This window comes from Oncorhynchus masou, chromosome 29, assembly GCF_036934945.1.
Source record: "Oncorhynchus masou masou isolate Uvic2021 chromosome 29, UVic_Omas_1.1, whole genome shotgun sequence".
NCBI classification, from domain to species: Eukaryota; Metazoa; Chordata; class Actinopteri; order Salmoniformes; family Salmonidae; genus Oncorhynchus; species Oncorhynchus masou.
Genome location: NC_088240.1, coordinates 38186313 through 38210353, shown reverse-complemented (window position 1 = coordinate 38210353; position 24041 = coordinate 38186313). Strand labels below are relative to the sequence as shown.

The window sequence follows — 24041 nt, the reverse complement described above, 5'->3', positions numbered from 1 at the left end:
TCATAATTGCGGCATAAAATTAAAGCATATTTTACAAATTATTAAGTTGTAACATTACCTGAATGTTTGTAGACATGTCTCTATACATTTTTGTTGAATTATGATTAGTAGGTCTTTGTTTTTTCAAATATATTTGGGTAAATGGAATTGTACACCCTCTTGGATCCAAATCATAGTATTGCGCGCAGATACATTATCGGGACTTGGACATGCATCTCTCTCAAATGATCTCTCCACCTACACTTATCTTTATCGGCAGCCACTGGGATCTTACTACCTTGCGCAGACAGTGCTCTCCCCACTGGAGCAGTACACTCATTGCAAGCAAATCGGCTGCGGATATCAATCTAGATGTCCCTCTTCGGCATTCGTAATTCCGCATTGGTTGCGTTGGCAAATTTAGGAAAGGATCCTGGGTTCCTGATTCAAGCGATTTGAAAGCTTAGGAGAAACCAGGTTTGTTACCAAACTACAAGTGAAACGTGGAGCGTACTTTTTTTGTTTTACATATTGTTGCTAATAAAAACGTTTTGCGATTTAGTCGCCATGCCAGCCCTCCCGTTGTCTTTGAGTTGGCTGGATAGCAGGCCGAGCTGACTCACTTGCACTTCATTGTGATATAGCTAGCTAACGTTAGTTGAGAATCTTAACTTTACAAGGTAAGCTGAAATAAAACTTTATGTTAAATAACGGTAGTTATAAAGTGTTTGCGACATATTCAGCTACCTAATCAATGCTTTCAACTTGAAGAGATCAGGATGCCAAGTCAGTCATCAATTATTTAGCTCGCTAGTTTAAAAAAATGATGTCTGTCACTACACACAGTGAGGGGATTCGATTAAGGCCCGGGTTGCCCCGGTGGTAGGAGATTGTTTCGGGAAAGCCTCCTGTGCTTTCGTCAGCTTTGACTGTCGGCGAAGTATGCTAAAAACAAACAAAAGTGACGTAGTTAGGTTAAGCACGTGGAGTAATGAGTTGTGTTCTCGCATGCAAAAGTGGTTACTTTTGATAAAGCCGTATTGTATTCGTCACATGCTTCGTAAACAACAGGTGTAGACATATATATATTCCCAATGAAAACTAGTTTGTAAATTCGGACATATTTTATGGAAAATAGATGTTTATGGACGGTGCACCATGCTGCCTTGTTGACAACATGACCCGAGAGCCGCAGATGACTCTTCGATTTGAGGATTGTGTTTGTCCGTTCACTTCTCACGTGCTTTAGTCCGGTGCACAGCGGCTCATGTTAATATAACTCCCTCACTGGGTCAGTGGCTGGGTGGGGCCGCAGCTAGCTTACCAACGCGATAAATTGTGTCAGTAAAAAATAACTCATTTTTTTCCGCATGTGTTGAATTTTTAGATGGTACGGGATATGTACACAATGTTGGCGCTCTAGTAGAAGTAAATGTGACGCAAGAATATGCTGCTCAATACTCATCATGGCTTGACCAGTGTCTGTGGTGGCTAGACTAGTTACTTCTCGGCTCGACTCTTGCCAGCATCGCTTATGTTGGAGCTCTAGATTACCTCTTCTGTTTTTTAAATTATAACTTTTTTTTTTTTAAACGAAAGACACTTTTTTTATAAGAGTTAGCTAACGGAAGTGAAATACATTTTACTTTTGCAGAAGTCTGCATTCACAATTAACACCTCCTTGAAAAAAGCATGTTTTATTGTCTGTTTTTGTCAGCAGAATGCAAATGTATGAGTTAAATAAACACAGCTGCATCAACCACATTGTTATCTCAAGGTTGATCAAATTTCATGTGCAAAGGGGTTTCGCACTGCACAGACCATCTTAAAAGGAAGGCTTTTACACATCTATTTCAATATGATAGCTCAGACCTCCATTCATTGTTTTAAATTGTGCAATTAGGACAAATGTCTTGAAGTGGTCTCTGTGTTGGATGTGGAAAGGGTCAGGTGCTGTGGAGGATGTGAGGGTTGATTAATGCTGTATGCAGAATGATAAAGCCTCTTGAAATTATCAACTTAATCTCTAAGAGTGCATTGTGAAGTTGAGTAGACAAAAGAGCCTTGAATGGGGCTTTGGACCCGGAGAGGGTTTTACAGCCCAGATGGTCAGGACCCTGTTAATGGAAGAGCATCCATCCTTTCTCTGCCTGGACAGTAGTGTGCTCTTGAACCAAATTATCTGGGCCCTGCTGAAACTTAATTCATGATAAAAACCTAGCAGTGGTCCCCCTAGTTAAATGGTTTTACCTGGTAGATCAAAGGAGCAGGTGCTATTCTCGTTGATTTGAAACGTTGAAACAAAGGAGTGATCTTATTACACTTTCAGAACAGCTCATGAAATGTGCTTCTGACCATACTATAGTCTATATTCCAATGTATAGCCTAACTCGTGGTTATTTGTGAGAGACAAAATAACACCTGTAAAAATAATGGCAAATCAGACTTCTTTAAAATGTTGTAGGTCACTGATCTTGTTGTTCTGAAGCGTGTTTGTGTCCTACAGTGTTGGCATCATGTCAGACAAAAGCGAGCTAAAAGCGGAACTTGAAAGGAAGAAGCAACGCCTGGCTCAGATCAGGGAGGAGAAAAAAAGGAAGGAAGATGAGCGCAAAAAGAAAGAGGTTAGTACATGCTTATAGGGACTTTACTTACCCCCTGAACTAGACCTACCAAAATGGAAGTGCGCATTCTGCTCAGACTCTGAGTAGGTGTATTTGAGTGTAAAGAGGAACAATAGCTTTGATTCCATGGAAAATGTACAGATTCTACAGCTAGACTAATTGTTTTTATTAAACTTGCCAATTTTTAAAAAAAAAATACATTTTATTTCACTAGGCAAGTTAACCAGGCAACTAATTCGGACTATCAGACTCGAATGCTCCATCAAACCCTCTATTCCTCGTGCTTACAGCCAGGATACTAACCGTGTATCTGCTCTGCTTCTCTCCCAGGCTGACTCGAAGAAAGATGCAGCCCCAATGGATGACTCCGACTTGGAGAAAAAGAGACGTGAGACAGATGCCCTTCTGCAGAGCATGGGCATCACGTCAGCTGATGTTCCTGTTGGTAAGAAACCATGTACCAGCAGATTTTGAACAGGTCTCTGCACATTTGCTGTTTACAAGGAAGTGTATTGTGCCTCTAGTGTAGACCATCTGACTCTTGACATGTGTTTTTCTAAACCAAGATTTATGTGAGTGAACATTGTCACCAAGCTAACAGAAGGGGGCAGAAGTGGTCCATAGTAGATTAATTAATGTTGCCTAATGACTGGCCAGGCCTGTCAGTGTGTAAACCAGAATCTTTGCGATAGAAAAGTTGGGAACTGATGCTATGAATGAAATCAGAAAATTAAATATAATAAATCTAAGGTTTGCCAAGGTTCCTTAGAAATGTTTTAAAAAATGACAGTGACATGATTAAATACTTGTTTGTATTTTAAAATTTGACAACTCTATTTTTGCCTCAACTTCTCTACCATGTCTCATCCATTCACTTTTGGTATGCTGATGTGTGATTAGTTGTTTGTAATACTATTGGTATTTGTCTTACTGTTGAATTTTCACTTGCATTTTCACAGCATATGGCATGAAATATAACCATTTTTCTTTGTCATTTCTCTTTTGTGCTGCTCATACCCACTTATTATTTGCCTTTTTGCATGCCAGATTAACATATGTGTGTGTATATATATGTGTGTGTGTGTGTATATATATATATATATATATATATATATATATACCACTGCTGGTACCCCAACACTACGTACTTTTACGCCATTGTGAACAGACCAGCCTCTGCACATAGTAACAGAGGATACCTGTCTGTTTCACTATCTAGTCCCTCCTCCCATGTCTCCAACCTGCAAATCCGTGGGCACACCAAGCGAGGCAGGGAGCCAAGACTCGGGCGACGGCGCCGTGGGACCCAGGTACAAACAACCCCCAGTCTAATGTTTAATGACAAAATGCTTTAATTTCTCTCTGCAAAGAGCCTTCATCCTCTAAGCACAGTGCAGCGTTGCTGTAATTTAGGTTGTGATGTGTGCAGGTGCTTTTAATCGCAGGAATGAATGAGGGACTGTCTCTCCTAATGTCTGTGTCATTTTGAAGGATTTGTGTATCACAGGTTTGAGCAGGTCTCTTCTCTATAAATCCATGTCACAGCTGGAACAGTAACCTCGCATCTAGGTTTTTAGTAAGATATTGCGAATGTTTTTACAATAAAATGTAAACTATCGTTGAGTTAGTTTGACTAAATTGACACGTGCATTTTGCCTTATAAGCTATGCCCATAAACATGTACAGTTTTTGAGATCACAGTACGGGTGTTCTTCTCAAAGCAACACACAAATGCCCACCAACAACGCTTTGCCATGGTTTTTCATGCAGTCTAAAACCTAGCATGACGCACTTGTAAAAGTAAACTAGTTTTTGCAGAGCTCAAGGTTCCACATTGTTCTAGATTCGTATAGCACTACACAGGGTAAACTGATGCATTTAAGAGTGTACATTAACAATATCCCATCTGAAGCATGGTGTTGCATGGTATATACAGCACCATTAAAGATAATGATTACTAGTTTATGCTGAGGAGGTGCATGTTCATTTTGTTTGTGTTCTGTTGCATTAGAATGGTCCTAAATGGACAATAAAACAGCAGGACTGTGCAATGCCTGGGGGACATCTTAACCCCTAATTAGAGCCCCGGCCCCCCTGCTGAAACTCTAGATCCCCCAGTGTCCTATCAGGGCCAGGGAGCTCTTCCTCCACCCCAAGGCTCTACGTGTTGACTCGTTTCCCTCAGCAGCGTGGCCATTTTCTACACACATGGAGGTCATGTTATCCCCGCAGGGCGCTCCCTCACGTGGGAGTTCAAGCCGTTGGCGTGACACAGTTCAGGCCTCGCCAGTCCCTCAAGCTGCCTAATTACACCGTGTCATCACACTCTCAGGACCTGTGTCCACGCATTTTAAACAGATACTGTCCTTGTTTTTTTAAATTGTTTTTTTTTTTTAAATGTGGAAGTGCCTACTAGAGGGTTGTTGTGGTAACCTTGTTTTCCCAACCTCTATGTAAAATGATTCACGCAGTATTTCTGAAATGAAATCCTATGCAGTCAATTGGTTTGTAACCGGTGTTTTTCAGTGTGGGCATGTTGCGTGTATATGTTCTAACATGTATCCTCTGGGTTATGCCTGCTTTCTCTCACTAATGCTGCCTTCTTGCTGTGACACTAACCAGGACTCTCCACTGGGACTCTGACCCGTCCACTCTTCAGCTTCACTCTGACTCTGAGCTGCGGTATTGGACACTACCTTCTTTTCGACCTCTAGTGTTGTTGCTCTTCTTGACCCGCTCAAAGCCGCCATTTTATATCAGAAGAAAAGTGTGTAGCTTGGTGGCATCTTTCTTTGACCTACATACACGCTGTTATCCTTCCTTTCCTTCTCCACGAATAAGTGATTATCAGAAGACAAAATCCCCCATCGGTCTTAAAGGCAACTTCAGCTTTGAGGTGCTAATGAAAAGGCGGCAATATGATAGTACCGTTGTGTGCTTTGTCTGGGCTGGCCCTAGGTTTATGTTATTGTGTCAGCTCTCCGAGGCCCTTCCATGTATCCTGAAGTTGTGCTCTGCTTTTAGGCGGGGACCTCTGAAGATGGGCATGGCCAAGATCACCCATGTTGACTTCCCTCCAAAAGAGACTGTGTCGTACACCAAGGAGACCCAGACACCTGTGATGACCCAGCAGAAAGAAGGTGAAAGCCTGACTCAACTACTGTAGACTCTTTTAGGAGTTGATATTTTCAGGACACAACTAAAGGTGTGTGTGTGTGTGTGTGTGTGTGTGTGTGTGAGTGAGAGAGATGTGGCCGGCTGGCCTGTGGGAGCAGGAAGTGAGCACAGAGTGGAAATGATCTGGCCTTACTGAGCACAGAGATGAAAGCTGGGGGAAATTGCAGGGGCCCCTGAGAAACATAAGAAACCAAAGGAAAGATTAAATACACACACGTATGCCCACTCCTCTCTCAACTCCCATCCTCAAACCAATAGGGCCTTGCTACAATAAATGTGCAGGTTGAGAGGGCCAGAGCGAATGGGGAAGGAAGGCAGTAGATTGGCTAGATAGGAAGTGCTTTGTGCATGCTCGGCTAATGTATCGGAAGCATGTCAATATGTATGTTATTGTTGCACAGCAGCTTTCATGTGGTTGTCTATGCATCTTCTTTAAAAGAAAGCATATTTACTCAAAGTCCACATGTGCAATATTGTGATTACGCCCCTTGTTTGTCTTTGCTAAGATGCGGTTCAAACACTCTCTCGGACTGAAATCCATCTTAGTTGTATACACTGCTTTATCAGCAAGACATGTCAGAGACTACCCTACTGCTATAAAGAGGGGCAATGTAACCTAGCTGTTTAAAAAGAGTGTATATATTATTTTTTACACAGTGAGTGATTTTAAAAATGTTATGATTGCGGATTTGTGTCCGTAGAAGTTTTGGTTGATAAACAAAAGGTTTATTCCCTGCATGGGCTAGTTGTCTTTGTGCTTGTGAAGCAACTCCTCTAAGTTCCCCCTTCACACTTCAAACTGCATAGAACCAAGTTTGTTCCCTATCATTTCAATCTCCCGTGGAAACGATGCCAGATGACTTGTGGTGATTTGTCATTGAGTATTGTGAATTGCCTGCAGTCTGGCTGTGAACAAGTTGTGTGACTCTGGGGGGAAAAACAACCAGACCCAGTGAAGAATGAAGAGTGGAGCTCTCTCTGTCTGTTCTGTGGAGGCATAGGGACTCTCTCCCTAGGGCATTGTAACACTGTGTTAAACAAGGATGGTTTCTGCTGGCTGTTCAACACTAGACCCCCCTTCCACTCTCTCTGTCACTCTGTAATCATTTCATCAACTCTCTTGCTTCCCTGTCTTTTCCCTTCACCCAATAGGCACATAACAAAACACACTCAGTGACATTGTGCGTTTTCGCGGCATCACTCCTGGCACTTGGTGAGGCGGCGTTCCCTCGCCTGTTCGCACCCTTCTGTGCATATTCCATGTTGGGGGTGGAGTCGGGCGTGTGCACTGATTTGAGCGATTCATCATGTTGTCAAGAGGAGGCGACGGCACGGCACACAAGGTCAGCGGGCGGTGGCATTGGAGGGAGGTGCTGCCGTGCCATGCTCGACAGAGAGCGCGGGGGTGGAGAGGGAGATCCCAAATGGTCCCCATAGTAGAACAACCCCTCTTCCAAAAAAGGCACAAAAAGCTAATTAGTCATCTTTCATTTACATAGGGGGCACTGGTCCTTCCAGCTCCCATCCTCTAGACCAGGGGTTTTCAAACCTCTCCTCGGCGGACCCCAAGGCATTCCCTGTATTTGAACAAGTCCACAGCTATCACACCTGATTTTTAACTTGTCAACTAATCAGCAAGGGCTTGAATAGGCGAATCAGGTGAAATAGTTCACGGCTACAACTAAATTGTGAAACTTTTGGGGGGGTCTGATGGGAGAGGTTTGAAAGGCACTGCTCGAGACTCTCTACTATAGGCTACTAGGAGTCCAGTGTAGATGCAAATGTTGTGACCTGGTGGGAAAATATCTATTAGTTTGAGACGTTTCCCCATAAATCTTAGGCCCAACAATATTTATAAAAGTAATACTCATTGTTTATTTGGGATGGTTGTAATTCCCATTCCAGGTCATGCAAGGAAAAGCAGTGAATCAGCCCCCCCCCCATGTGTAGAAATCAAGATGTTGTGGTAGCCTATATCAAGAACGTTAGCGAGTTCAGGCTACAGCAGTAGACTTTATGCAATGTCAATAAGTGCTGCTTAACAAGAGGTTGTAATTATGGGAAGAAGATATGGGGAAATTCATTGAGTGGTCTGCCTGGAACTCTGTTTGAAAAAGGCTTCAGGCAATACAAGAGAGCATTTGAGTACATTTGAAATATGATTCATTTCAATTGTTTTAATCACTTGGAATTCAGGGGAAGGCCATAACTTTTAATCACTAAAGGAACTCAACAGCCTCTTGTTCGAAGTGGCACTCTTTGAACATTGTCTCATTTCATGTGCTTGGCACTTGATGATTAGTACCCCTTAACTGACTGTATTGTTGAATTAAGTTTAGGCCCAGGCTACCATTTTTAACTAGAATTTCAGCATGCTCATATCAATTCTAGTAGAGTTTATTCCAAGGTATGAATGTGAAAAAATAACCATAAAGAAAGATTTATAGGGTATGTAATATTTGTTTTTTTGCTGAATCACATCTTCTCAGAAAGGTGCTTTTTGTCTCAATCCGTTGTTTGTTGCGAGAGAAAGAGAGCCTATATAAAGGGATAGAGATGCAGAGAAAGTGAGGTAACCAAGTGTGTAAACTCAACAAAAGCCTCCCATTTTAAAGCAGAATGAACCCTGATTAACCTGCTCATCAGAATAGCAGTAGGGTGACTGCTGAAATCTCCCGGGTTGTGTTGTCCCTCTAGTAAATCCGTATGTGACACTTGTAGAAAATGTGATGTAGGCATATCCTATGCACGTAAACCTATTTTGGAGCTTGACCTGCTTCTGATGGCAGCAAAATACATTTGGGGCATTATGTTTTTCTGAGATGTCAAATTATTTTGCCGTTCATTTTAGCTGGCAAATGCAAGAAATAGGAGAACCGAATTAAAAGGAACCTTGTCGTATGTGATTTGTGAACAGTTGTTATGAGTAATTCTGTTTACTTTAGACTTGAAGGGGAAGGACATTTTTCATTTACGGATTGAAAACTAGCGGTGAATTGAATGATGCCAAGGCGCATTCTGTATTTAGCGCTAAGTGGGCTCTCTCTCTACTGACAGACTGTGTGCTGTCTCCTCGGCTCATCTAGAAAGACCAGCAGATGGAAGCTGAGGTTTGTGGAACAGCCTTTAGTAAACTGACATGTGGAAGTCAGATTTGTGTTGTCCATCCTGTGGCTGTGGAGGCGACGGACACACCTGCAGTGGGGAGTAAAGGTCATTAGTTTTGTACGTGAACAACACACTGGGGCCACGTCTCGTTTGCATTAATATAGTGTCTATTGACAAAGAACTGTGATTACACCTCCCTCTCCCGGCACCCCTCCTCCCCCCAAAAGCTTTTATTTCTCTGGTACAAAAGCCATAATTGGGCCTGCTTTGAGGGGAGGTGTCAGTGTGCAGGACATGGTTGATCCGTGTTGAATTCTGTTAAATGTTTCCCCCCCCCCACCCCCGATTCTGTCCTCTTACCCCAGCAGGGTCACCAGGATCACTAGCTTTTCTCCAAATGGCCATTTTGGCTGGCAGGTGCATTATACCCTTTATTTTCAGATTGTCTTTCCGCTCCTAATGCCTGGCAGGTTGATTGCTCTGCCTGCCTCGCCGGGGAAACGGCTGACGAGCGCAGCCGGGCCCAGCTGAAAGACAGTGATTACTGTTTTCCTTTAAGCCTGATTGAGGCCCTTGAAAGGAAAGATTTTAACCTTCTCCTTTGGGTCTCAGGGTACGGCCATCCATTTGAAATGGCTCGTCATCAACGCAGTTCTGTAAACTTATCAGAGCACCCAACGCCCTCCCACCTAATAGGAAGGAGGGAAGAGAATCACTTTATATGGGAAAAGTGACAGATTACTTTATCATGGATCTCAGTGGAAATGGAAAGGTTGTGTGCAACGCTGCTGCCATTAAAGATGAACTATGCATACGTAGAGCTCTAAAAAGGTATGGAAGTAACACACTGTACATTTTCTCATCCACGTGAATGTGTTTGTTTAGACGGTCTATTTATGCATCGAAGAGGCGTGTATGGAGAGGGGTGTTGGAGATAGCAGAGTTGTCTAGTGTGTCTGAGCCAGTGTGTGGTTTGCCAGCTGGTCCGGCCTACAAGCTGTATTTTGTCGTACGTTCTCCGAGGTTGAATAGCAGTCTGTGGACCCCCTGGTGGGGCGGTAATTGCACAGGCTTGCCGTTCAGAGAGAGACTTGTCTAGGGGCGGCCAGGCGGGAAACCTCTGTGCCATCCTCGTGCCACCTTGTAGTAGAACAAGACAATCCAAGCAGCGCCATCTGGTTAGCACCGTCCTGTCAGCTGGTCAGGCCATTGGGAGTGGGCCTGGGCAGCTGCTCCCCGCCCGCTGGCCCCGGACCATGGCCCCGGCCCCTGGCCTGGTTGTTACTGGGACATGGAGGATATGGCTGCAAGCCCCCTGTTGAATAGCTGCGTCTCATTAACAGGAAGAGGGGGAAGGGGGGGGGTGGACCCTAGGACCCAGACCCCTGCTGCGTCACCCCCTCCACACAAATGACAACTTTAGAGGCGCAGGTCCTTTCAGAGAGGTGACATTGTGTTGTCAAACCAAACGAATGGGAGATAAGACACAGAATAGTTTCATTCCCATACCCGTGCTAGCCTGCTTAACATTCAGTGTGTTGTATTGAAGAGAAAAACAATGTTGCGGCGGTAGACTAGTACTCATTAGGAATGAACCAAACATTGACACAGAATTGCAGGATCAGTTGTCACTTCAAACCATTGTAATTCAAATAAGCCATAACTTTGCTCATTTGTCACTGTCAAATTTGGCGTCACTCATTTTGTCTCAACCATGAAATATAAAGCATTGCCAGGTTTATGTGGTGTTCAACTGAAATCATGCACCTTTGACCCAACAGAGGAAGAAGAAGAGGAGGAAGTTGCTCCACCACAACAAGTGCTTGAGGCCCAAACAGAGAAACCTGTCCAGAAAGAGGAGGAGGAAGGTAGGAGTTGTGGTGTTTAAACAAATAACAATTGGATCTCTTTGACGTCCTCTTCATTGAATAATCTTACAAACCGTTTTTGTGGGATTTCTACATCAAAGTTTTGTATGACGTCCCTTTTTTTGTTTTTAAATTTGCCCGTAACGTTTACTGTCCGTTTGTCTGTAGCACCTCCGCAAGAGCTGACCGAGGAGGAGAAGCTGCAGATCCTCCACTCTGAGCAGTTCATAACCTTCTTTGACCACAGCACCCGCATCGTGGAGCGGGCCCTGTCTGAACATGTGGACGTCTTCTTCGACTACAGTGGTCGCGAGATGGAGGAGAAGGAGGGGTTAGGAAAGCTCTCCGATAGACGAGTCCCATTTCTTTGATACCTTTTAAGTAGAAAAGGGCTAAATCATGTCGCTGTTTTGTAATAGGAAGGAGTGTGGTATTGTTATGACTGTGACTATGCTGTTTTCTAGTGAGATCCAGGCAGGGGCCAAGCTGTTTCTGAACAGGCAGTTTATGGACGAGCGCTGGTCCAAGCACCGTGTGGTCACCTGTCTGGACTGGTCCGCTCAGGTAAAAAAATGCTCCGGGGTGAAGTGTCTCCTAGGTGCAGATCTAGAACCAGCTTCCCTTTTCCAATCCTAGCCTTAATCATTGGGAAAACTGACCCAAGATCAGCATCTAGGAGGAACTTCACCCTATACCGGTCAAACACAGCACCCGTCTGTCAGCGTTGGCTCATGATGCAACCTTTTCACTGACTCAGTCACTGAGTGACAATGCAAGCAATAGTTATTTGTGGTTTCACTGGCCCCTGTGTCTTTGTGACTCATGCCAATCTGTCTTTGTGTGTTAGGATGCCATTGGTATTGTAAGAATGAAGTATGTAAATGTATTGTTGTCTTTAACTCCTTCACCACTGCCCTAATTCTGTATGGTATACATGGGACTTATTTTACATATTGGACATATAACCATGTTCCCCCTGGAGCTGGGACTGGGTCATGCACAAATTGTCACTTAGTACAAGCTCGCAATGATTTGTTTCCCCTAATGTCGCCCTTCATTTGATTCATAGTTCTGCAATGGCTTCGGTCAGTGATTGAACACCAACTCATTGTTCACCACTACGTCGTTCGCTTAGAGCAAAATCCATTCCCTTGTGTTTAATTGTGTATTCACAAACTGTAAACTTCAGTTGTTCCAATATGAGAAGCAGCAGATTTTAATGGTTTGTTTACATCTGGTAAGTGGTTGAGAGCAGGTCTTTAAAGCCTTTCTTTCCTCCGCTCTTTCTCCTTGTGTTTTAAATGTGCACTGGGAGGGTTGAGTTGGAGTGGCCAACGACCTGGAGTGGCCAACTTTACTACCGTGGTTCACTCTGCTCTCTCAGAAGTCTAGTCCCTAGTCCTTTAACATTATGCAAAGCTGTCGCATCCAGACGTTATTTACCAGACTGCGCTGTTGGGGAAAAGTTTCCCGGCCATAAATCTTGTTGAAGGAGGGGCGGTTACGCATTCTGCTAGGCATTCACCGGCACCGCGGAGGGCAGGGGAGGCTTGTTCACATGGAGCCAAGCCTGGGGGCCATGACTACTTCCTCTTGACATTCATTTGAGCTGATTTGTCTGTCACCAGTATCCTGAGCTGCTGGTTGCCTCATACAACAACAACGAGGAAGCCCCCCACGAGCCGGACGGAGTGGCCCTGGTCTGGAACATGAAGTACAAGAAGAACACGCCGGAGTACGTCTTCCACTGCCAGGTACTAAAGCAGGGCCCTCCCTTTCCCTCTGCCTCATGGGTGGTTTTCTCCCTGACGAGTGTGGCACACCGCCAACTATCCCTCCCACCTCTCTCTCTCTCAACTCCACCCCCCTCTCTTATCCACATTGTGATTTCACCGGGCTGGCATTCACCTCCTCCACATCTATCCACAAACACATGTTAGTGAGGCGCCGGAGAAGAGTGCAGTGTTGCAATAGCTGACTGGGGTCCAAGAGGCTGCAGCAGTCGTATTAAGTGTGCTGTGCAGGGCTGGAGTGGTTATCATGTGTGTCTAAACAAGGGCCCTGTGTTCAGCAGAGAGAGAGAGAAGCTCCTCCGCTGGCTTGCCTTAATATACTGCATGCCCTGCGGTTTGCAGACCAAGGCAGGTTGAGTAGAACCACATGTTGCTGCTGCCAGAGCGGATGTAGTCCCAGGCACATTGCGCCGACGAAATAAAACTGAGCAGAAGTGTGAACTCATTTTTCCTCATGCCTCTAAGTGGGCGGGAAATGCAATTTTTCCTCACCAGGTGTCACCTTTTTGTGTAAAAAAAAAAAAAAAAAAAGGTACTAGGATGAATTAATGATTACATACGACGACTACATGTTTTAGGATTTACAGGGGATGTGTTTCAGGCTACGGGGAAGGTAGGGCTTGGACCAGTAACCCAGAAAGCAAGGAAGGAGATTTTACAAATAATAAACTTGCATGAATAATGTAGACCTATCCTGTCGTGAGCAGCCTCCAGCAGAAGGCTCTGCCGTGAGTGGTGAAGTGTGAGTCATGGAAACCACGGGATTGTTAGTTTTAAATGAAAATAAGCAGCCCGTTATACAGCAAGCTGGTATACTGCTGCAGGAGCCTGAATGGCTCAAGTCTGTATGTTATTTTGAGCAGGTCTGAAATGGGGACTGCACACAGCAGTTTTTGATTGGAGGTGACATTAGACGAATATTACCGGAGAGCTGTCGCCATTCCGCTGTGCTCTCCATCTCAGCAGACGGTAACATGGCATTCTCTTTTCTTTTTCACCCTCTCTCTCTGCCAGTCTGCAGTGATGTCGGCCGCCTTTGCCAAGTTCCACCCTAACCTGGTGGTGGGAGGCACCTACTCAGGGCAGATCGTTCTGTGGGACAACCGGAGCAACAAGAGGACCCCTGTACAGAGGACCCCCCTGTCAGCCGCAGCACACACGGTAACACTGGGATGGAATGTCAATCAACCATCACCAAAATATATATTGATCTCAAGTTACATTTGACACACACAATGGCAATTTAGAGGCGAGTGCAGGAACATGGTTTCGTTGGCGTGTCGTGAACAGCCTCATGGTGGGGCCTTGTTCCTCTCTCTCTCTCTCTATGCAGCACCCAGTGTATTGTGTGAACGTGCTGGGCACCCAGAACGCCAACAACCTCATCAGCATCTCTACCGACGGCAAGATGTGTTCCTGGAGCCTGGACATGCTGTCTCAGCCGCAGGTACCACCCATCAGTCACCTACCCGCCACCACACTGACGACATGGACCGTTCAGCCCGTTCTGGGCACACAACACGTCGGCCCATTCATAGGGCATGTCAAACACCGGAACCTCACTAGAACCGTTTTGTTTTACGTAAAACCTTTCATTTTTCCGCTCAACTCTTTTTTTTTTTTTTTTTTTTTTAAGTCAAGGAAATGATCTCCGCTAGCAATGTTGTGCCGACGCCGCTGCCAAACCCACCCATGTCAAATGTTAATCATTTATAAAGTGCTAGCTGAATTTAAATTCTGCATTAATAACCTGTCAAGTGAAATAGGCTGTGGTGAGGGTAGTGTGTGTGTGTTAGCATGCAGGCTGCGCAGAGAGAGCTGGTTGCGAATGTTATTCTGCTCCCTCCCCCTACTCTACAGGACAGCCTGGAGCTGGTGTTGAAGCAGTCGAAGGCCGTCGCTGTCACCTCCATGTCTTTCCCCCTCGGGGATGTCAACAACTTTGCGGTGGGGAGCGAGGACGGTTCCGTCTACATGGCGTGTCGTCATGGAAGGTACACCAACCCCCTTGTCCCCGTCCTCGTCCCCTCTGGCTGGACAGACACCTCCAGGAAACTGAGGAGGCTTGTTAGGCCCCGGTTTAAAACATAAATATATCCCCCTCACTTCCCCAAGCAATATGAATCCAACACTTGATCTCCTGCTGTTTTGAGGTTTTCATTCCTACCCCAGTCATCCTGTTTTGCTTTAGCTTCTGTCAGTTATGTTTGTAAAGGTCGCCCAACCTAAACAGGGCACACATGGAGGGGAAACAAATCATTTTTCCCCTCTTTTCTTTTGGAGGAGTTCTCCCTCGGAGTGAGGGAGTTTGTTTAAAACTGGGTGTCCCAAAGAGACTAGAATCTGAAGTTTGTTGCACAATGCTCTCGTTTGAGCGAACAGTCAGTGTGTCCGCATGTGGGGCGACAGAGCAACATGGCTGAACTCTGAGTGCTGCCTGCGATGGAGAGCCTGGTCTCTACGGCTACGGCGTTAACGTTAATGTCCTGCATTATGCCCAGAGACCGCCGAGAGGGGATAGTTGCTAGGTTCTGCGTTGCAGGTTCACCTCGGTAATTGAGGGACTGATTTTCCACCTCATTTACAATGGTATGATACTCTCATCCCAGTTAATAACGCATAAGCATCACTCATGCTGGGTATTTACCTCTCTGCGTAATTATCAGGGCCACAGCTCTGCAACATTTGACTCTGGAGCTGAATGCTGTCTCTCTTTCCCCACTGGGCTGGGAAACTACAGGCATGTTAAAAGGGGAATTCTCTAAATGTTATTCTCAAAGTAAATTGAGACAAAAAGGAGGTCTTAACCAAACCTTGTGTACTATAAAATTCAGAAATATACTAAAAGAAAAATATAAATGCAACAATTTCAAAGATTTATAGTTTATAGAGTTATAGTTCAATTAAGGAAATCGGCTTAATTTATGTATTTCACATGCCTGGGAGGGCATAGGCCCACAAACTTGGGAGCCAGTTTGACCTAATAGAGAGCCAGGCCCAGCCAATCAGAATTAGTTTTTCGCCACAAAAAGGGCCTTATTACAAACAGAAAAACCTCCTCCAGCCCCTCAGTTGGATGTACTGCCAAATTCTTTCAAATGATGTTGTAGGTGGCTTACGGTAGTGAAATGTAACATTCAATTCTATGGCAACAGCTCTGGTGGACATTCCTGCAGTCAGCATGCCAATTGCACGCTCCTTCAAATCTTGAGACGTCTCTGTCTCTTATGTTGTGGCCTTTTATTGTCCCCAGCACAAGGTGCACCTGTGTAATGACCATGCTGTTTAATCACCTTCTTGATATGCCACACCTGTCAGGTGGATGGATTACCTTGATAACATGCTCACTAACAGAGATGTAAACAGATTTGTGAACAAAATTTTAGAGAAATAAGCTTTTCGTGCATATGGAACATTTCTGGGATCTTTTATTTCATCTCATGAAACATGGAACTAGCACTTTACATGTTGTGTTTATATTTTTGTTCATTGTATATGCTGGCATATTTAATGTACAGTATATTTAGTTGGTAATGATATCACAGTATACACTAGGTGTACAAAACATTAAGAACACCTTCCTAATATATTAAGTTGCCCCAGAACAGCCTCAATTCGTAAGGGCGTGGCGCTGTGGTTAAGGGCGCTGTACTGCAGCGCCAGCTGTGTCACCAGAGACTCTGGGTTCGCGCCCAGGCTCTGTCGTAACCGGCCGCGACCGGGTGGTCCGTGGGGGGGACGCACAATTGGCCTAGCGTCGTCCGGGTTAGGGAGGGTTTGGCCGGTAGGGAAATCCTTGTCTCATCGCGCACCAGCGACTCCTGTGGCGGGCCGGGCACAGTGCGCGCTAACCAAGGTTGCCAGGTGCACGGTGTTTCCTCCGACACATTGGTGCGGCTGGCTTCCGGGTTGGATGGCACTGTGTTAAGAAGCAGTGCGGCTTGATTGGGTTGTGTATCGGAGGACGCATGACTTTCAACTTTCAGTCTCTCCTGAGCCCGAACGGGAGTTGTAGCGATGAGACAAGACAGTAGCTACTAAACAATTGGATACCACGAAATTGGGGAGAGAAAAAAAAGAGGTAAAATTAAAAAAAAATATATATACAAAAATAAGGGATCATAGCTTTCACCTGGTTTTGTACACTAAGTATATATGTTAAACACCTAATTTTGATGCCCGCTCCCCTGTGGAAATCTAATTAACATAATTTTAAAAATCCCCATGAGTCTGTCTGTTTAAGCTGGAAATATAGTTTTTTTTTGTTTGTCAGATCATGACACACCCTGAAAATCGGTGTTCTCACAAAATCATCTGTAGCGTATGAACGGTTTGGCCTACAAACTATTATGGCCCCTCTATTGAAAATGAGACTTTCAGGAACACAATGGTGGTCTTCGTTTTGCTCTATGACCCACACAAGCGTCTTGGGACTCGTCTGAAGTCGGTACAGCTGATCTGCCAACCTCTGTCTGCAGCGTCCCAACAGTTTGGGTTACACACTAATATGCGAGTGCTGAAGTGCACGGTGTGTACATTTGTTTTGAATGGGCTAATAGTACTAAGGCCAAATACATTTATTTTTGATACTTCAAGGGGTCTTAAAATTATAAATTAAAAAGAAAAATTATCTTCTTAAAACAATTCTACAGACAGAGACAGACAGAGACAGACAGAGACAGACAGACAGAGACAGACAGACAGAGACAGACAGACAGACAGACAGACAGACAGACAGACAGACAGACAGACAGACAGACAGACAGACAGACAGATCTCCCCCGGTTTAGACAGGGCTTAGACACATGCCAAAAATAAGGGGTGAAATGCATGTAAAAAAATAAATAATAATACAATGTTCCCTTATCTCTCAGATATAGGACAGACACTTCAGAACAAACTTCCTTGTGATTATTTTTTCGGGGGGGCTAGCTGTTCAATATGTTCAAAATAAAATGAGTAAACCCCTCCCCCTGGCTCAGATAGGGCTTAGACTCTTATTGGTTAATGTATTCATCGAGGGTTTTTTAAAGAAGTGGAACGTGGTGTTTGCTAATTATTGCTTTCTTATCTGCTGTATGTCTGGGCCACAGTAAAGCAGGGATCAGTGAGATGTTTGAGGGCCACCACGGGCCTATCACAGGGATAGACTGTCACACAGCGACCGGGCCCGTCGACTTCTCCCACCTGTTTGTCACCTCCTCCTTCGACTGGACCGTCAAGCTGTGGAGCACTAAGGTACTGTATCGTCTCCATTAGAAAGCCTGGTGTTACTATTGTGCGTCCCAAATGGCACCGTATTCCCAACATAGTGCACTACTTTTGACCAGAGCCCTATAAGTAGTGCACTATATAGGGAATAGGTTGCCATTTAGGAAGCAAAATATGTGGTTGAATTTGGCCCCGTTTAAGCCCACAATGCTGCATCTTTTTTAAAACATTTTTTAATGCATTGATCCAGATAATTGTTTTTGGCATGGTCAGTTCAGTGGGTCTATGTTTTCAGGTGCCACCTACGTTTCTCTCTTTCAGAACAACAAGCCGCTGTACTCGTTCGAGGACAACTCGGATTACGTCTACGACGTCATGTGGTCTCCCACTCACCCGGCGCTGTTTGCGTGTGTGGATGGAGTGGGCCATCTTGACCTGTGGAACCTCAACAACGACACTGAGGTACCTGGCGCATGCCCCCTTTACCACAGGTTTCGCACCAATGCAGCATCTATATGGGCGGTTTCCCGGATTAAGCCTGGTCCTGGCAGATTCTCCATTGATAGTGCCGTTTAGTCCAGGACTAGGCTTAATCTGTGTCTGGGAAACTGGCCCATAGTGTAACAGAAATCCAGTCAGTCATCAGTATTGGCATTGACAGATGAGGTGTTTCTTTTGCAGGTTCCTACAGCTAGTACCACAGTGGAGGGGAACCCAGCCCTGAACCGCGTGCGATGGGCCCATTCCGGCAAAGAGATTGCCGTGGGAGACTCTGATGGACAGATTCTGGTCTATGATGTTGGAGAGGTGAGTGTGTTAAGAGCCTTTACTGTGCCAATAAAATGCATGGCATTCTTCATAAACTTAGCAAAAAAATAAATGTCCCTTTTTCAGGACCCTGTCTTTCAAAGATAATTTGTAAAATTCAAATAACTTCACAGATCTTCATTGTAAAGGCTGTTTCCCATGCTTGTTCAATGAACCATAAACGATTAATGAACATGCACCTGTGGAACAGTCGTTAGGACACTTAACAGCTTACAGACGGTAGGCAATGAAGGTCACAGTTTTGAAAACGTAGGACACTAAAGAGGCCTTTCTAAAAACACCAAAAGAAAGATGCCCAGGGTCCCTGCTCATCTGTGTGAACGTGCCTTAGGTATGCTGCAAGGAGGCATGAGAATGTGGCCAGGGCAATAAATTGCAATGTCAGTACTCTGAGATGCCTAAGACAGTGCTACAGGCAGACAGCTGATCGCCCTCGCAGTGGCAGACCTATGTGTAACAACACCTGCACAGGATCAGTACATCTGAACATCACACCTGCAGGACAGGTACAGGATGGCAACAACAGCTGCCTGAGTTATACCAGGAACACACAATCCCTCCATCAGTGCTCAGACTGTCCGCAATAGGCTAAGAGAGGCTGGACTGAGGGCTTGTAGGCCTGTTGTAAGGCAGGTCCTCACCAGACATCACTGGCAACAACGTCGCCTATGGGCACAAACCCACCGTCGCTGGACCAGACAGGACTGGCAAAAAGTGCTCTTCACTGACGAGTCGCAGTTTTGTTTCACCCGGGGTGATGGTCAGATTTGCGTTTATCGTCGAAGGAATGAGCGTTACACCGTGGCCTGTACTCTGGAGTGGGAGGGTCCATCATGGTCTGGGTGGTGTGTCACAGTATCATCGGACTGAGCTTGTTGTCATTGCAGGCAATCTCAACGCTGTGTGTTACAGGGAAGACATCCTCTTCCCTCATGTGGTACCCTTCCTGCAGGCTCATCCTGACATGACCCTCCAGCATGACAATGCCACCAGCCATACTGCTCGTTCTGTGTGTGATTTCCTGCAAGACGGGAATGTCAGTGTTCTGCCATGGCCAGCTAGGAGCCTGGATCTTAATCCCATTGAGCATGTCTGGGACCGGTTGGATCAGAGGGTGGGGGCTAGGACCATTCCCTCCAGAAATGTCCGGGAACTTGCAGGTGCCTTGGTGGAAGAGTGGGGTAACATCTCACAGCAAGAACTGGCAAATCTGGTGCAGTCCATGAGAAAATGCACTGCAGTACTTACTGCAGCTGGTGGCCACACCAGATACTGTTACTTTTGATTTTGACCCCCCCCTTTTTTTTTTCAGGGACACATTATTCCGTTTCAGTCACATGTCTGTGGAACTTCTTCAGTTTGTCATGTTCATACAAATATTTACACATGTTAAGTTTTCTGAAAATAAACGCAGTTGACAGTGAGGCCATTTTTCTGTTTGGGAAGGGGGTTTTACATTGACATTTGAGCAAGAATTGAGATCTAAATCTAAAATGTTCAATGGGGTTATTCCCTATTTTCCTCCTATATCTCAAGTGGAGGTGAAGGCACTCTGGTAATACTTCATGCTCCATTTCTCCGGACAACAATTAAGCCATTGTCTTGTCAGGAGGCCAGCTTTCTGGATGGAGACTGCTCCAGAGGGTCTGTCTGAGTGTGTGTCAGTCATGTCACTGAGTATTGAGCTGCAGATACAGAGGGCAGCTCCCCCCCCCCACCCACCCACCCACCCACCCTGATCTCTGCCACTGACAGGTCAAGTCTCTTGGGACAATTAGAAGATTGCCTGTGATCCTATGCCCTCTGGAAGTATCCCAGTTTCAACAATGTGTTAGTATTTTCACCCATATCAATGCTTTGTCTTCCTCTCCCGCCAGCAAATCGCTGTTCCACGCAACGACGAGTGGACCCGTTTCGTCCGAACCCTGGCGGAGATCAACGAGAACCGGGACGACGCAGAGGAGCTGGCCGCTCAGCGCCTCTCTGCCTGATCGCCATGGAAACTCCAGTCTAGGGACCAGCGAAAGGCTTCATATTGTCAGCCTTGTTTTGATTGGAGGAAAAGACGCGATTTGCGACAGTGTTCAGGCGTGTGGACATCTTTTCTTTGGAAACTTTGTAGTCAGATTTAATACACATAGCTACTTAACTGGGATAGCCTTCTCCTTCGGCTGGTTTAAGTACACCAGTCTCCGATGCGATAACTAACAGGGCTATCTATCAACCTCAGACACTACAAGAAACAAAGCCATCTTCTTACTCTGCAATACAAATCAGTTGAACTCTTTTTCAACGACTCAAAAACCAGAATGCCTTAAAGGTACAATGTCTGAAGCCATACGGTAGTGTTGTGGGTTTAGCTTCAGTTTCACAGGCCACTCAACTTGTTTGTGGTTACACCACCTTGAGCATGTGTTTGCTGTCCTCATGACTCATGATTGCTGTTCACCATCTGTGCTTCGATGCCCGTGTCCACTTCAACTGCAGTAGACCCATCACTACACACAGGAATGTAGTGGTCTCATCATACATCAGACAGTGTTTTTCTATGTTCCTTTAACCTAGATGCACAAGGTGACCACTTGTTTTTGTAATATATGGACAATTGTAACCTTCTTCAACTTGACTATTGCTCTTAAACTAAAATTTGACACTTAAGATATCAGAACCAGAATCTTTAGAAGTTTGATCGAGGGAGAACTACCTGAAGATATTATGCTGTATTGGAAAATTGCTTAATGTGTAGTATGAATTCAGTATCCATACTTTATGGCGTGTCTAAGCAAAAGCGTTACTTTGTGTGACCTAGATATTACAGAGAATGTCTTCCACGAATCTCAATGTACTTTTTTCACAATTAAAATGAAGCCATTTTGATTTATTTGAACAAAATACAATAGATACATTTAAATGATTTCCCAAAACCCTGGTCATGATTTCAAAATAAATACTTTCGAAAACATCTGTACATCCTTTCAAGTCTCTGAAATGTGATTGACGAGATGACATCCTCACCAGCCTCGCTTTGAGGAATGCTGTAGTGACACCACTCATTTTCAATGAAAAATGCCTCTCCACAGAAATAAAAAATGTACAGTAACATTGTGCGAGCTATACAAAGACTAACCAAGGAAGCACTATTCATGCAGCATTCAAAGTAAGTATTTCAAATGCTTATGAATGAAGGAGACCATTTTCTTTACCATTTCAGAGGAATGAAGGGACAGATATTTTAGGACACCTGACTCAAGGAGCATGCAGCCATTTAGCAGTTAAGTGTTGAGGGGGCGACAGACAGCCTATGAGGCTGTAGGCTCCTCTTTGGCTGGGGCTTGGCTAACAGACACCGCTCCAGAAGACTTGAACTTGGGTAGGTGTAGACCAAACTTGTTCTCCACGCCAGCGAATGTGGCAGCAGCAAGACGGTAGCCTCCTACGTGGTCAGCACTTATAGGGGGAAGGTCTGAGATCCTCGACTTAGGAGTTGGCTCAGAGCCGGTGGGGCGACTGGGGGCAAAAGATTTAGGAAGGATAATTAACATACAGACAATACTTCAGTTCACTAAGGGTGAACCCAGTGGCAACCTGTAATTCAGGGCAGGTGGGGCTCTGCCATCTGGTCAGCTTGAAAAAAAGTTGTTGCCTGTTTTGCATGTTATTTTGACATTAATACGTGTCCCATATCAGTTTGCAATTTTTTTAAATAGTTAAAGCCGCAATAGAAACATGGTCTCTTTTTTGCTTTCTTGAGTAAGGCAGCTCCAAATGCAGGTGTTTCAGCCTAGCTTAGTGCTTTCTGTGGTGGAGGGGCAGCCAGCGGAAAATAGAGCATAGGGGTTGGTAATCTTCTCTATTTGCGCCGCGATTGGCTCAGTGTTCTGTCACTCATGGGAGCTAGAAATTTCAAGCCCCCTTGGGTGTTGCCATAGATTTACATTAGATGTACCCATCCAAGAATACTCAAGGTCATTGGCCACAGAAAAAAATCTGTCAAATCACATTATATCTCCCGTATCTTTGATTGGACTCATGTCAACATAAAATGTTCTAAATCTTAGCTAGCAAGCTAGACAAGCAGTCATTACGTCAAATCTACTGGCAAATCCTTTTCAATCCTTGTCAGATGAAGAAAAATTATAGATCAAATGTATCGGTGCTCATCAGCCATTGGACATGACACAACAATTTGGAAATCGCAAATTCAACAATGAGTGGTTTGGAAGGAATCAGTATTGAAGAGATTGAAGAGAAATCCTTATTTTGCTTCCCCTGCTATTCGGGAAAGAGAGTATGTTGTCCAAGTCTGGCTTTAAGGGTCTCTTTTCCAAGCTTAAAAGGATAAACATCCACACGCAACACCATGGGCATGGGCCAGAAAAAGTTGAATACATTGGCCATGCTGTCAATCCAGCATGACGTCTGCCGCGTTCAAAACAACTGGAAACTTTGAAATCTCAGGGGGGGGTGGATTCCAAGTCGGGAACTCGAGCCTCTTTCTGGAGCTCCGACCTGAAGATCACTGACGTCATGATTCAACCTTGTTTTTTTCCTGAGTTCCCAGTTGTCTTGAAAGCACCATAAATCCAGAGAATGCCAGACTTTGTTTCATGACAAAATTTGCCCACAAGAAAAACGGCTGCGCCACCTTCCTGTTCAAGTGAGCACAGCGGAACGGTAAGTCCAAAAATGTCTTGTATTCTGCTGCATAAAAGATGTAATATGCCAGGGAGATATGTAGACTGTAGCTAAGAAAGTAATACTAAGTGTATGTTGTGTAGTAAGCTGTTAGTAGCCCATGTGCCTCACTCTAATAATTTGGTCCCTTCCCCCTTCATAACTTAGCCTACCGTTCTGACTTCGTGGTGCACATGTAGCCTGTTTTAGAGAAATGTAATCATTTAATATTGTAAGAGCTTTCATTGTCTGCTTATATGCCCCCTTTTTTTATCCTACGGTTCTGACTTGTTCTGAATTCTGAAAGTGCTGAACAAATAGTTATATTGATAGCTATGTCCGCCCTTGCTCGCTCATTAATGTCTTAATCAAAATTACGGATTGCCTCTTATGTGCTCGTCGTTCCCTTATGCTATAGTTTGTACATCTAAATAGTCAGTAGAAACCACATTTGTTTAAGCAAGTCAGCCGTATCAGCTATGTTTTTTTTTAAAGGCAGTAAATGAGGCTGAATGAACTGTTTCACTGCCAGAAAAGTGTCTGCTGATGGTGTATGGCCAGGTGTAGCGGTGGTAAGGATTCACTCCATGGTGCTGAAAAGAAAGCTCTGCTGTTGGGACAGATTTATGTAGGCCTTAACAGTTTGTGGGCACCATTTGTCACGGTTATAGTGCAATTAATGTATTGTTTAGTGTTGTGTTGTGTAGTGGCTTTGCTGGCAGGCATCCCCCATTTTTTTGTTTTATTTGCCCTACCAAGATTTACATACTAAAATTGCC

The 24041-nt window shown here is 44.7% G+C and overlaps 2 protein-coding genes across 8 annotated transcripts in view; one reads left to right on the top strand and one right to left on the bottom strand.

The window, feature by feature from the left end:
• The first annotated feature begins 80 nt into the window (after nt 1-80).
• Nucleotides 81-21556, top strand: dync1i2a (dynein, cytoplasmic 1, intermediate chain 2a). 3 transcript variants are annotated; one of them, XM_064944777.1, is made up of 17 exons: nt 81-456; nt 2486-2603; nt 2934-3048; nt 3823-3913; nt 5226-5285; nt 5628-5743; nt 10670-10756; nt 10925-11087; nt 11221-11320; nt 12385-12510; nt 13564-13710; nt 13883-13996; nt 14410-14543; nt 17643-17787; nt 18082-18222; nt 18442-18567; nt 20466-21556. In XM_064944777.1, the coding sequence occupies exons 2-17, from the start codon at nt 2496-2498 to the stop codon at nt 20577-20579; spliced, it is 1887 nt and encodes a 628-aa protein (XP_064800849.1). In that variant the 5' UTR covers nt 81-456; nt 2486-2495; the 3' UTR covers nt 20580-21556. The 3 variants fall into 3 exon arrangements, with proteins under 3 accessions (XP_064800849.1, XP_064800851.1, XP_064800850.1); XM_064944778.1 differs by lacking the exon at nt 81-456 and adding an exon at nt 469-659; XM_064944779.1 differs by lacking the exon at nt 5226-5285 and having other exon boundaries at nt 144-456.
• Nucleotides 21446-24041, bottom strand: part of LOC135519543 (electrogenic aspartate/glutamate antiporter SLC25A12, mitochondrial-like) — a 20791-nt gene continuing 18195 nt past the window's right edge. For all 5 annotated transcript variants that reach the window (XM_064944773.1, XM_064944774.1, XM_064944772.1 and 2 more), the window contains one exon: nt 21446-22095. In XM_064944773.1, the coding sequence (XP_064800845.1) occupies nt 21888-22095 (208 nt within the window). In that variant the 3' untranslated portion in view covers nt 21446-21887. The remainder of the gene's footprint in view (nt 22096-24041) is intronic.

Excerpts from the sequence above, each read along its gene's own strand:
- dync1i2a (XM_064944777.1), top strand. The coding sequence starts at position 2,496 with ATGTCAGACAAAAGCGAGCTAAAAGCGGAACTTGAAAGGAAGAAGCAA. Across the intron at positions 10,757-10,924 it reads CCAGAAAGAGGAGGAGGAAG|CACCTCCGCAAGAGCTGACC; the intron begins GTAGGAGTTGTG and ends GTTTGTCTGTAG. Across the intron at positions 13,711-13,882 it reads TGTCAGCCGCAGCACACACG|CACCCAGTGTATTGTGTGAA; the intron begins GTAACACTGGGA and ends CTCTCTATGCAG.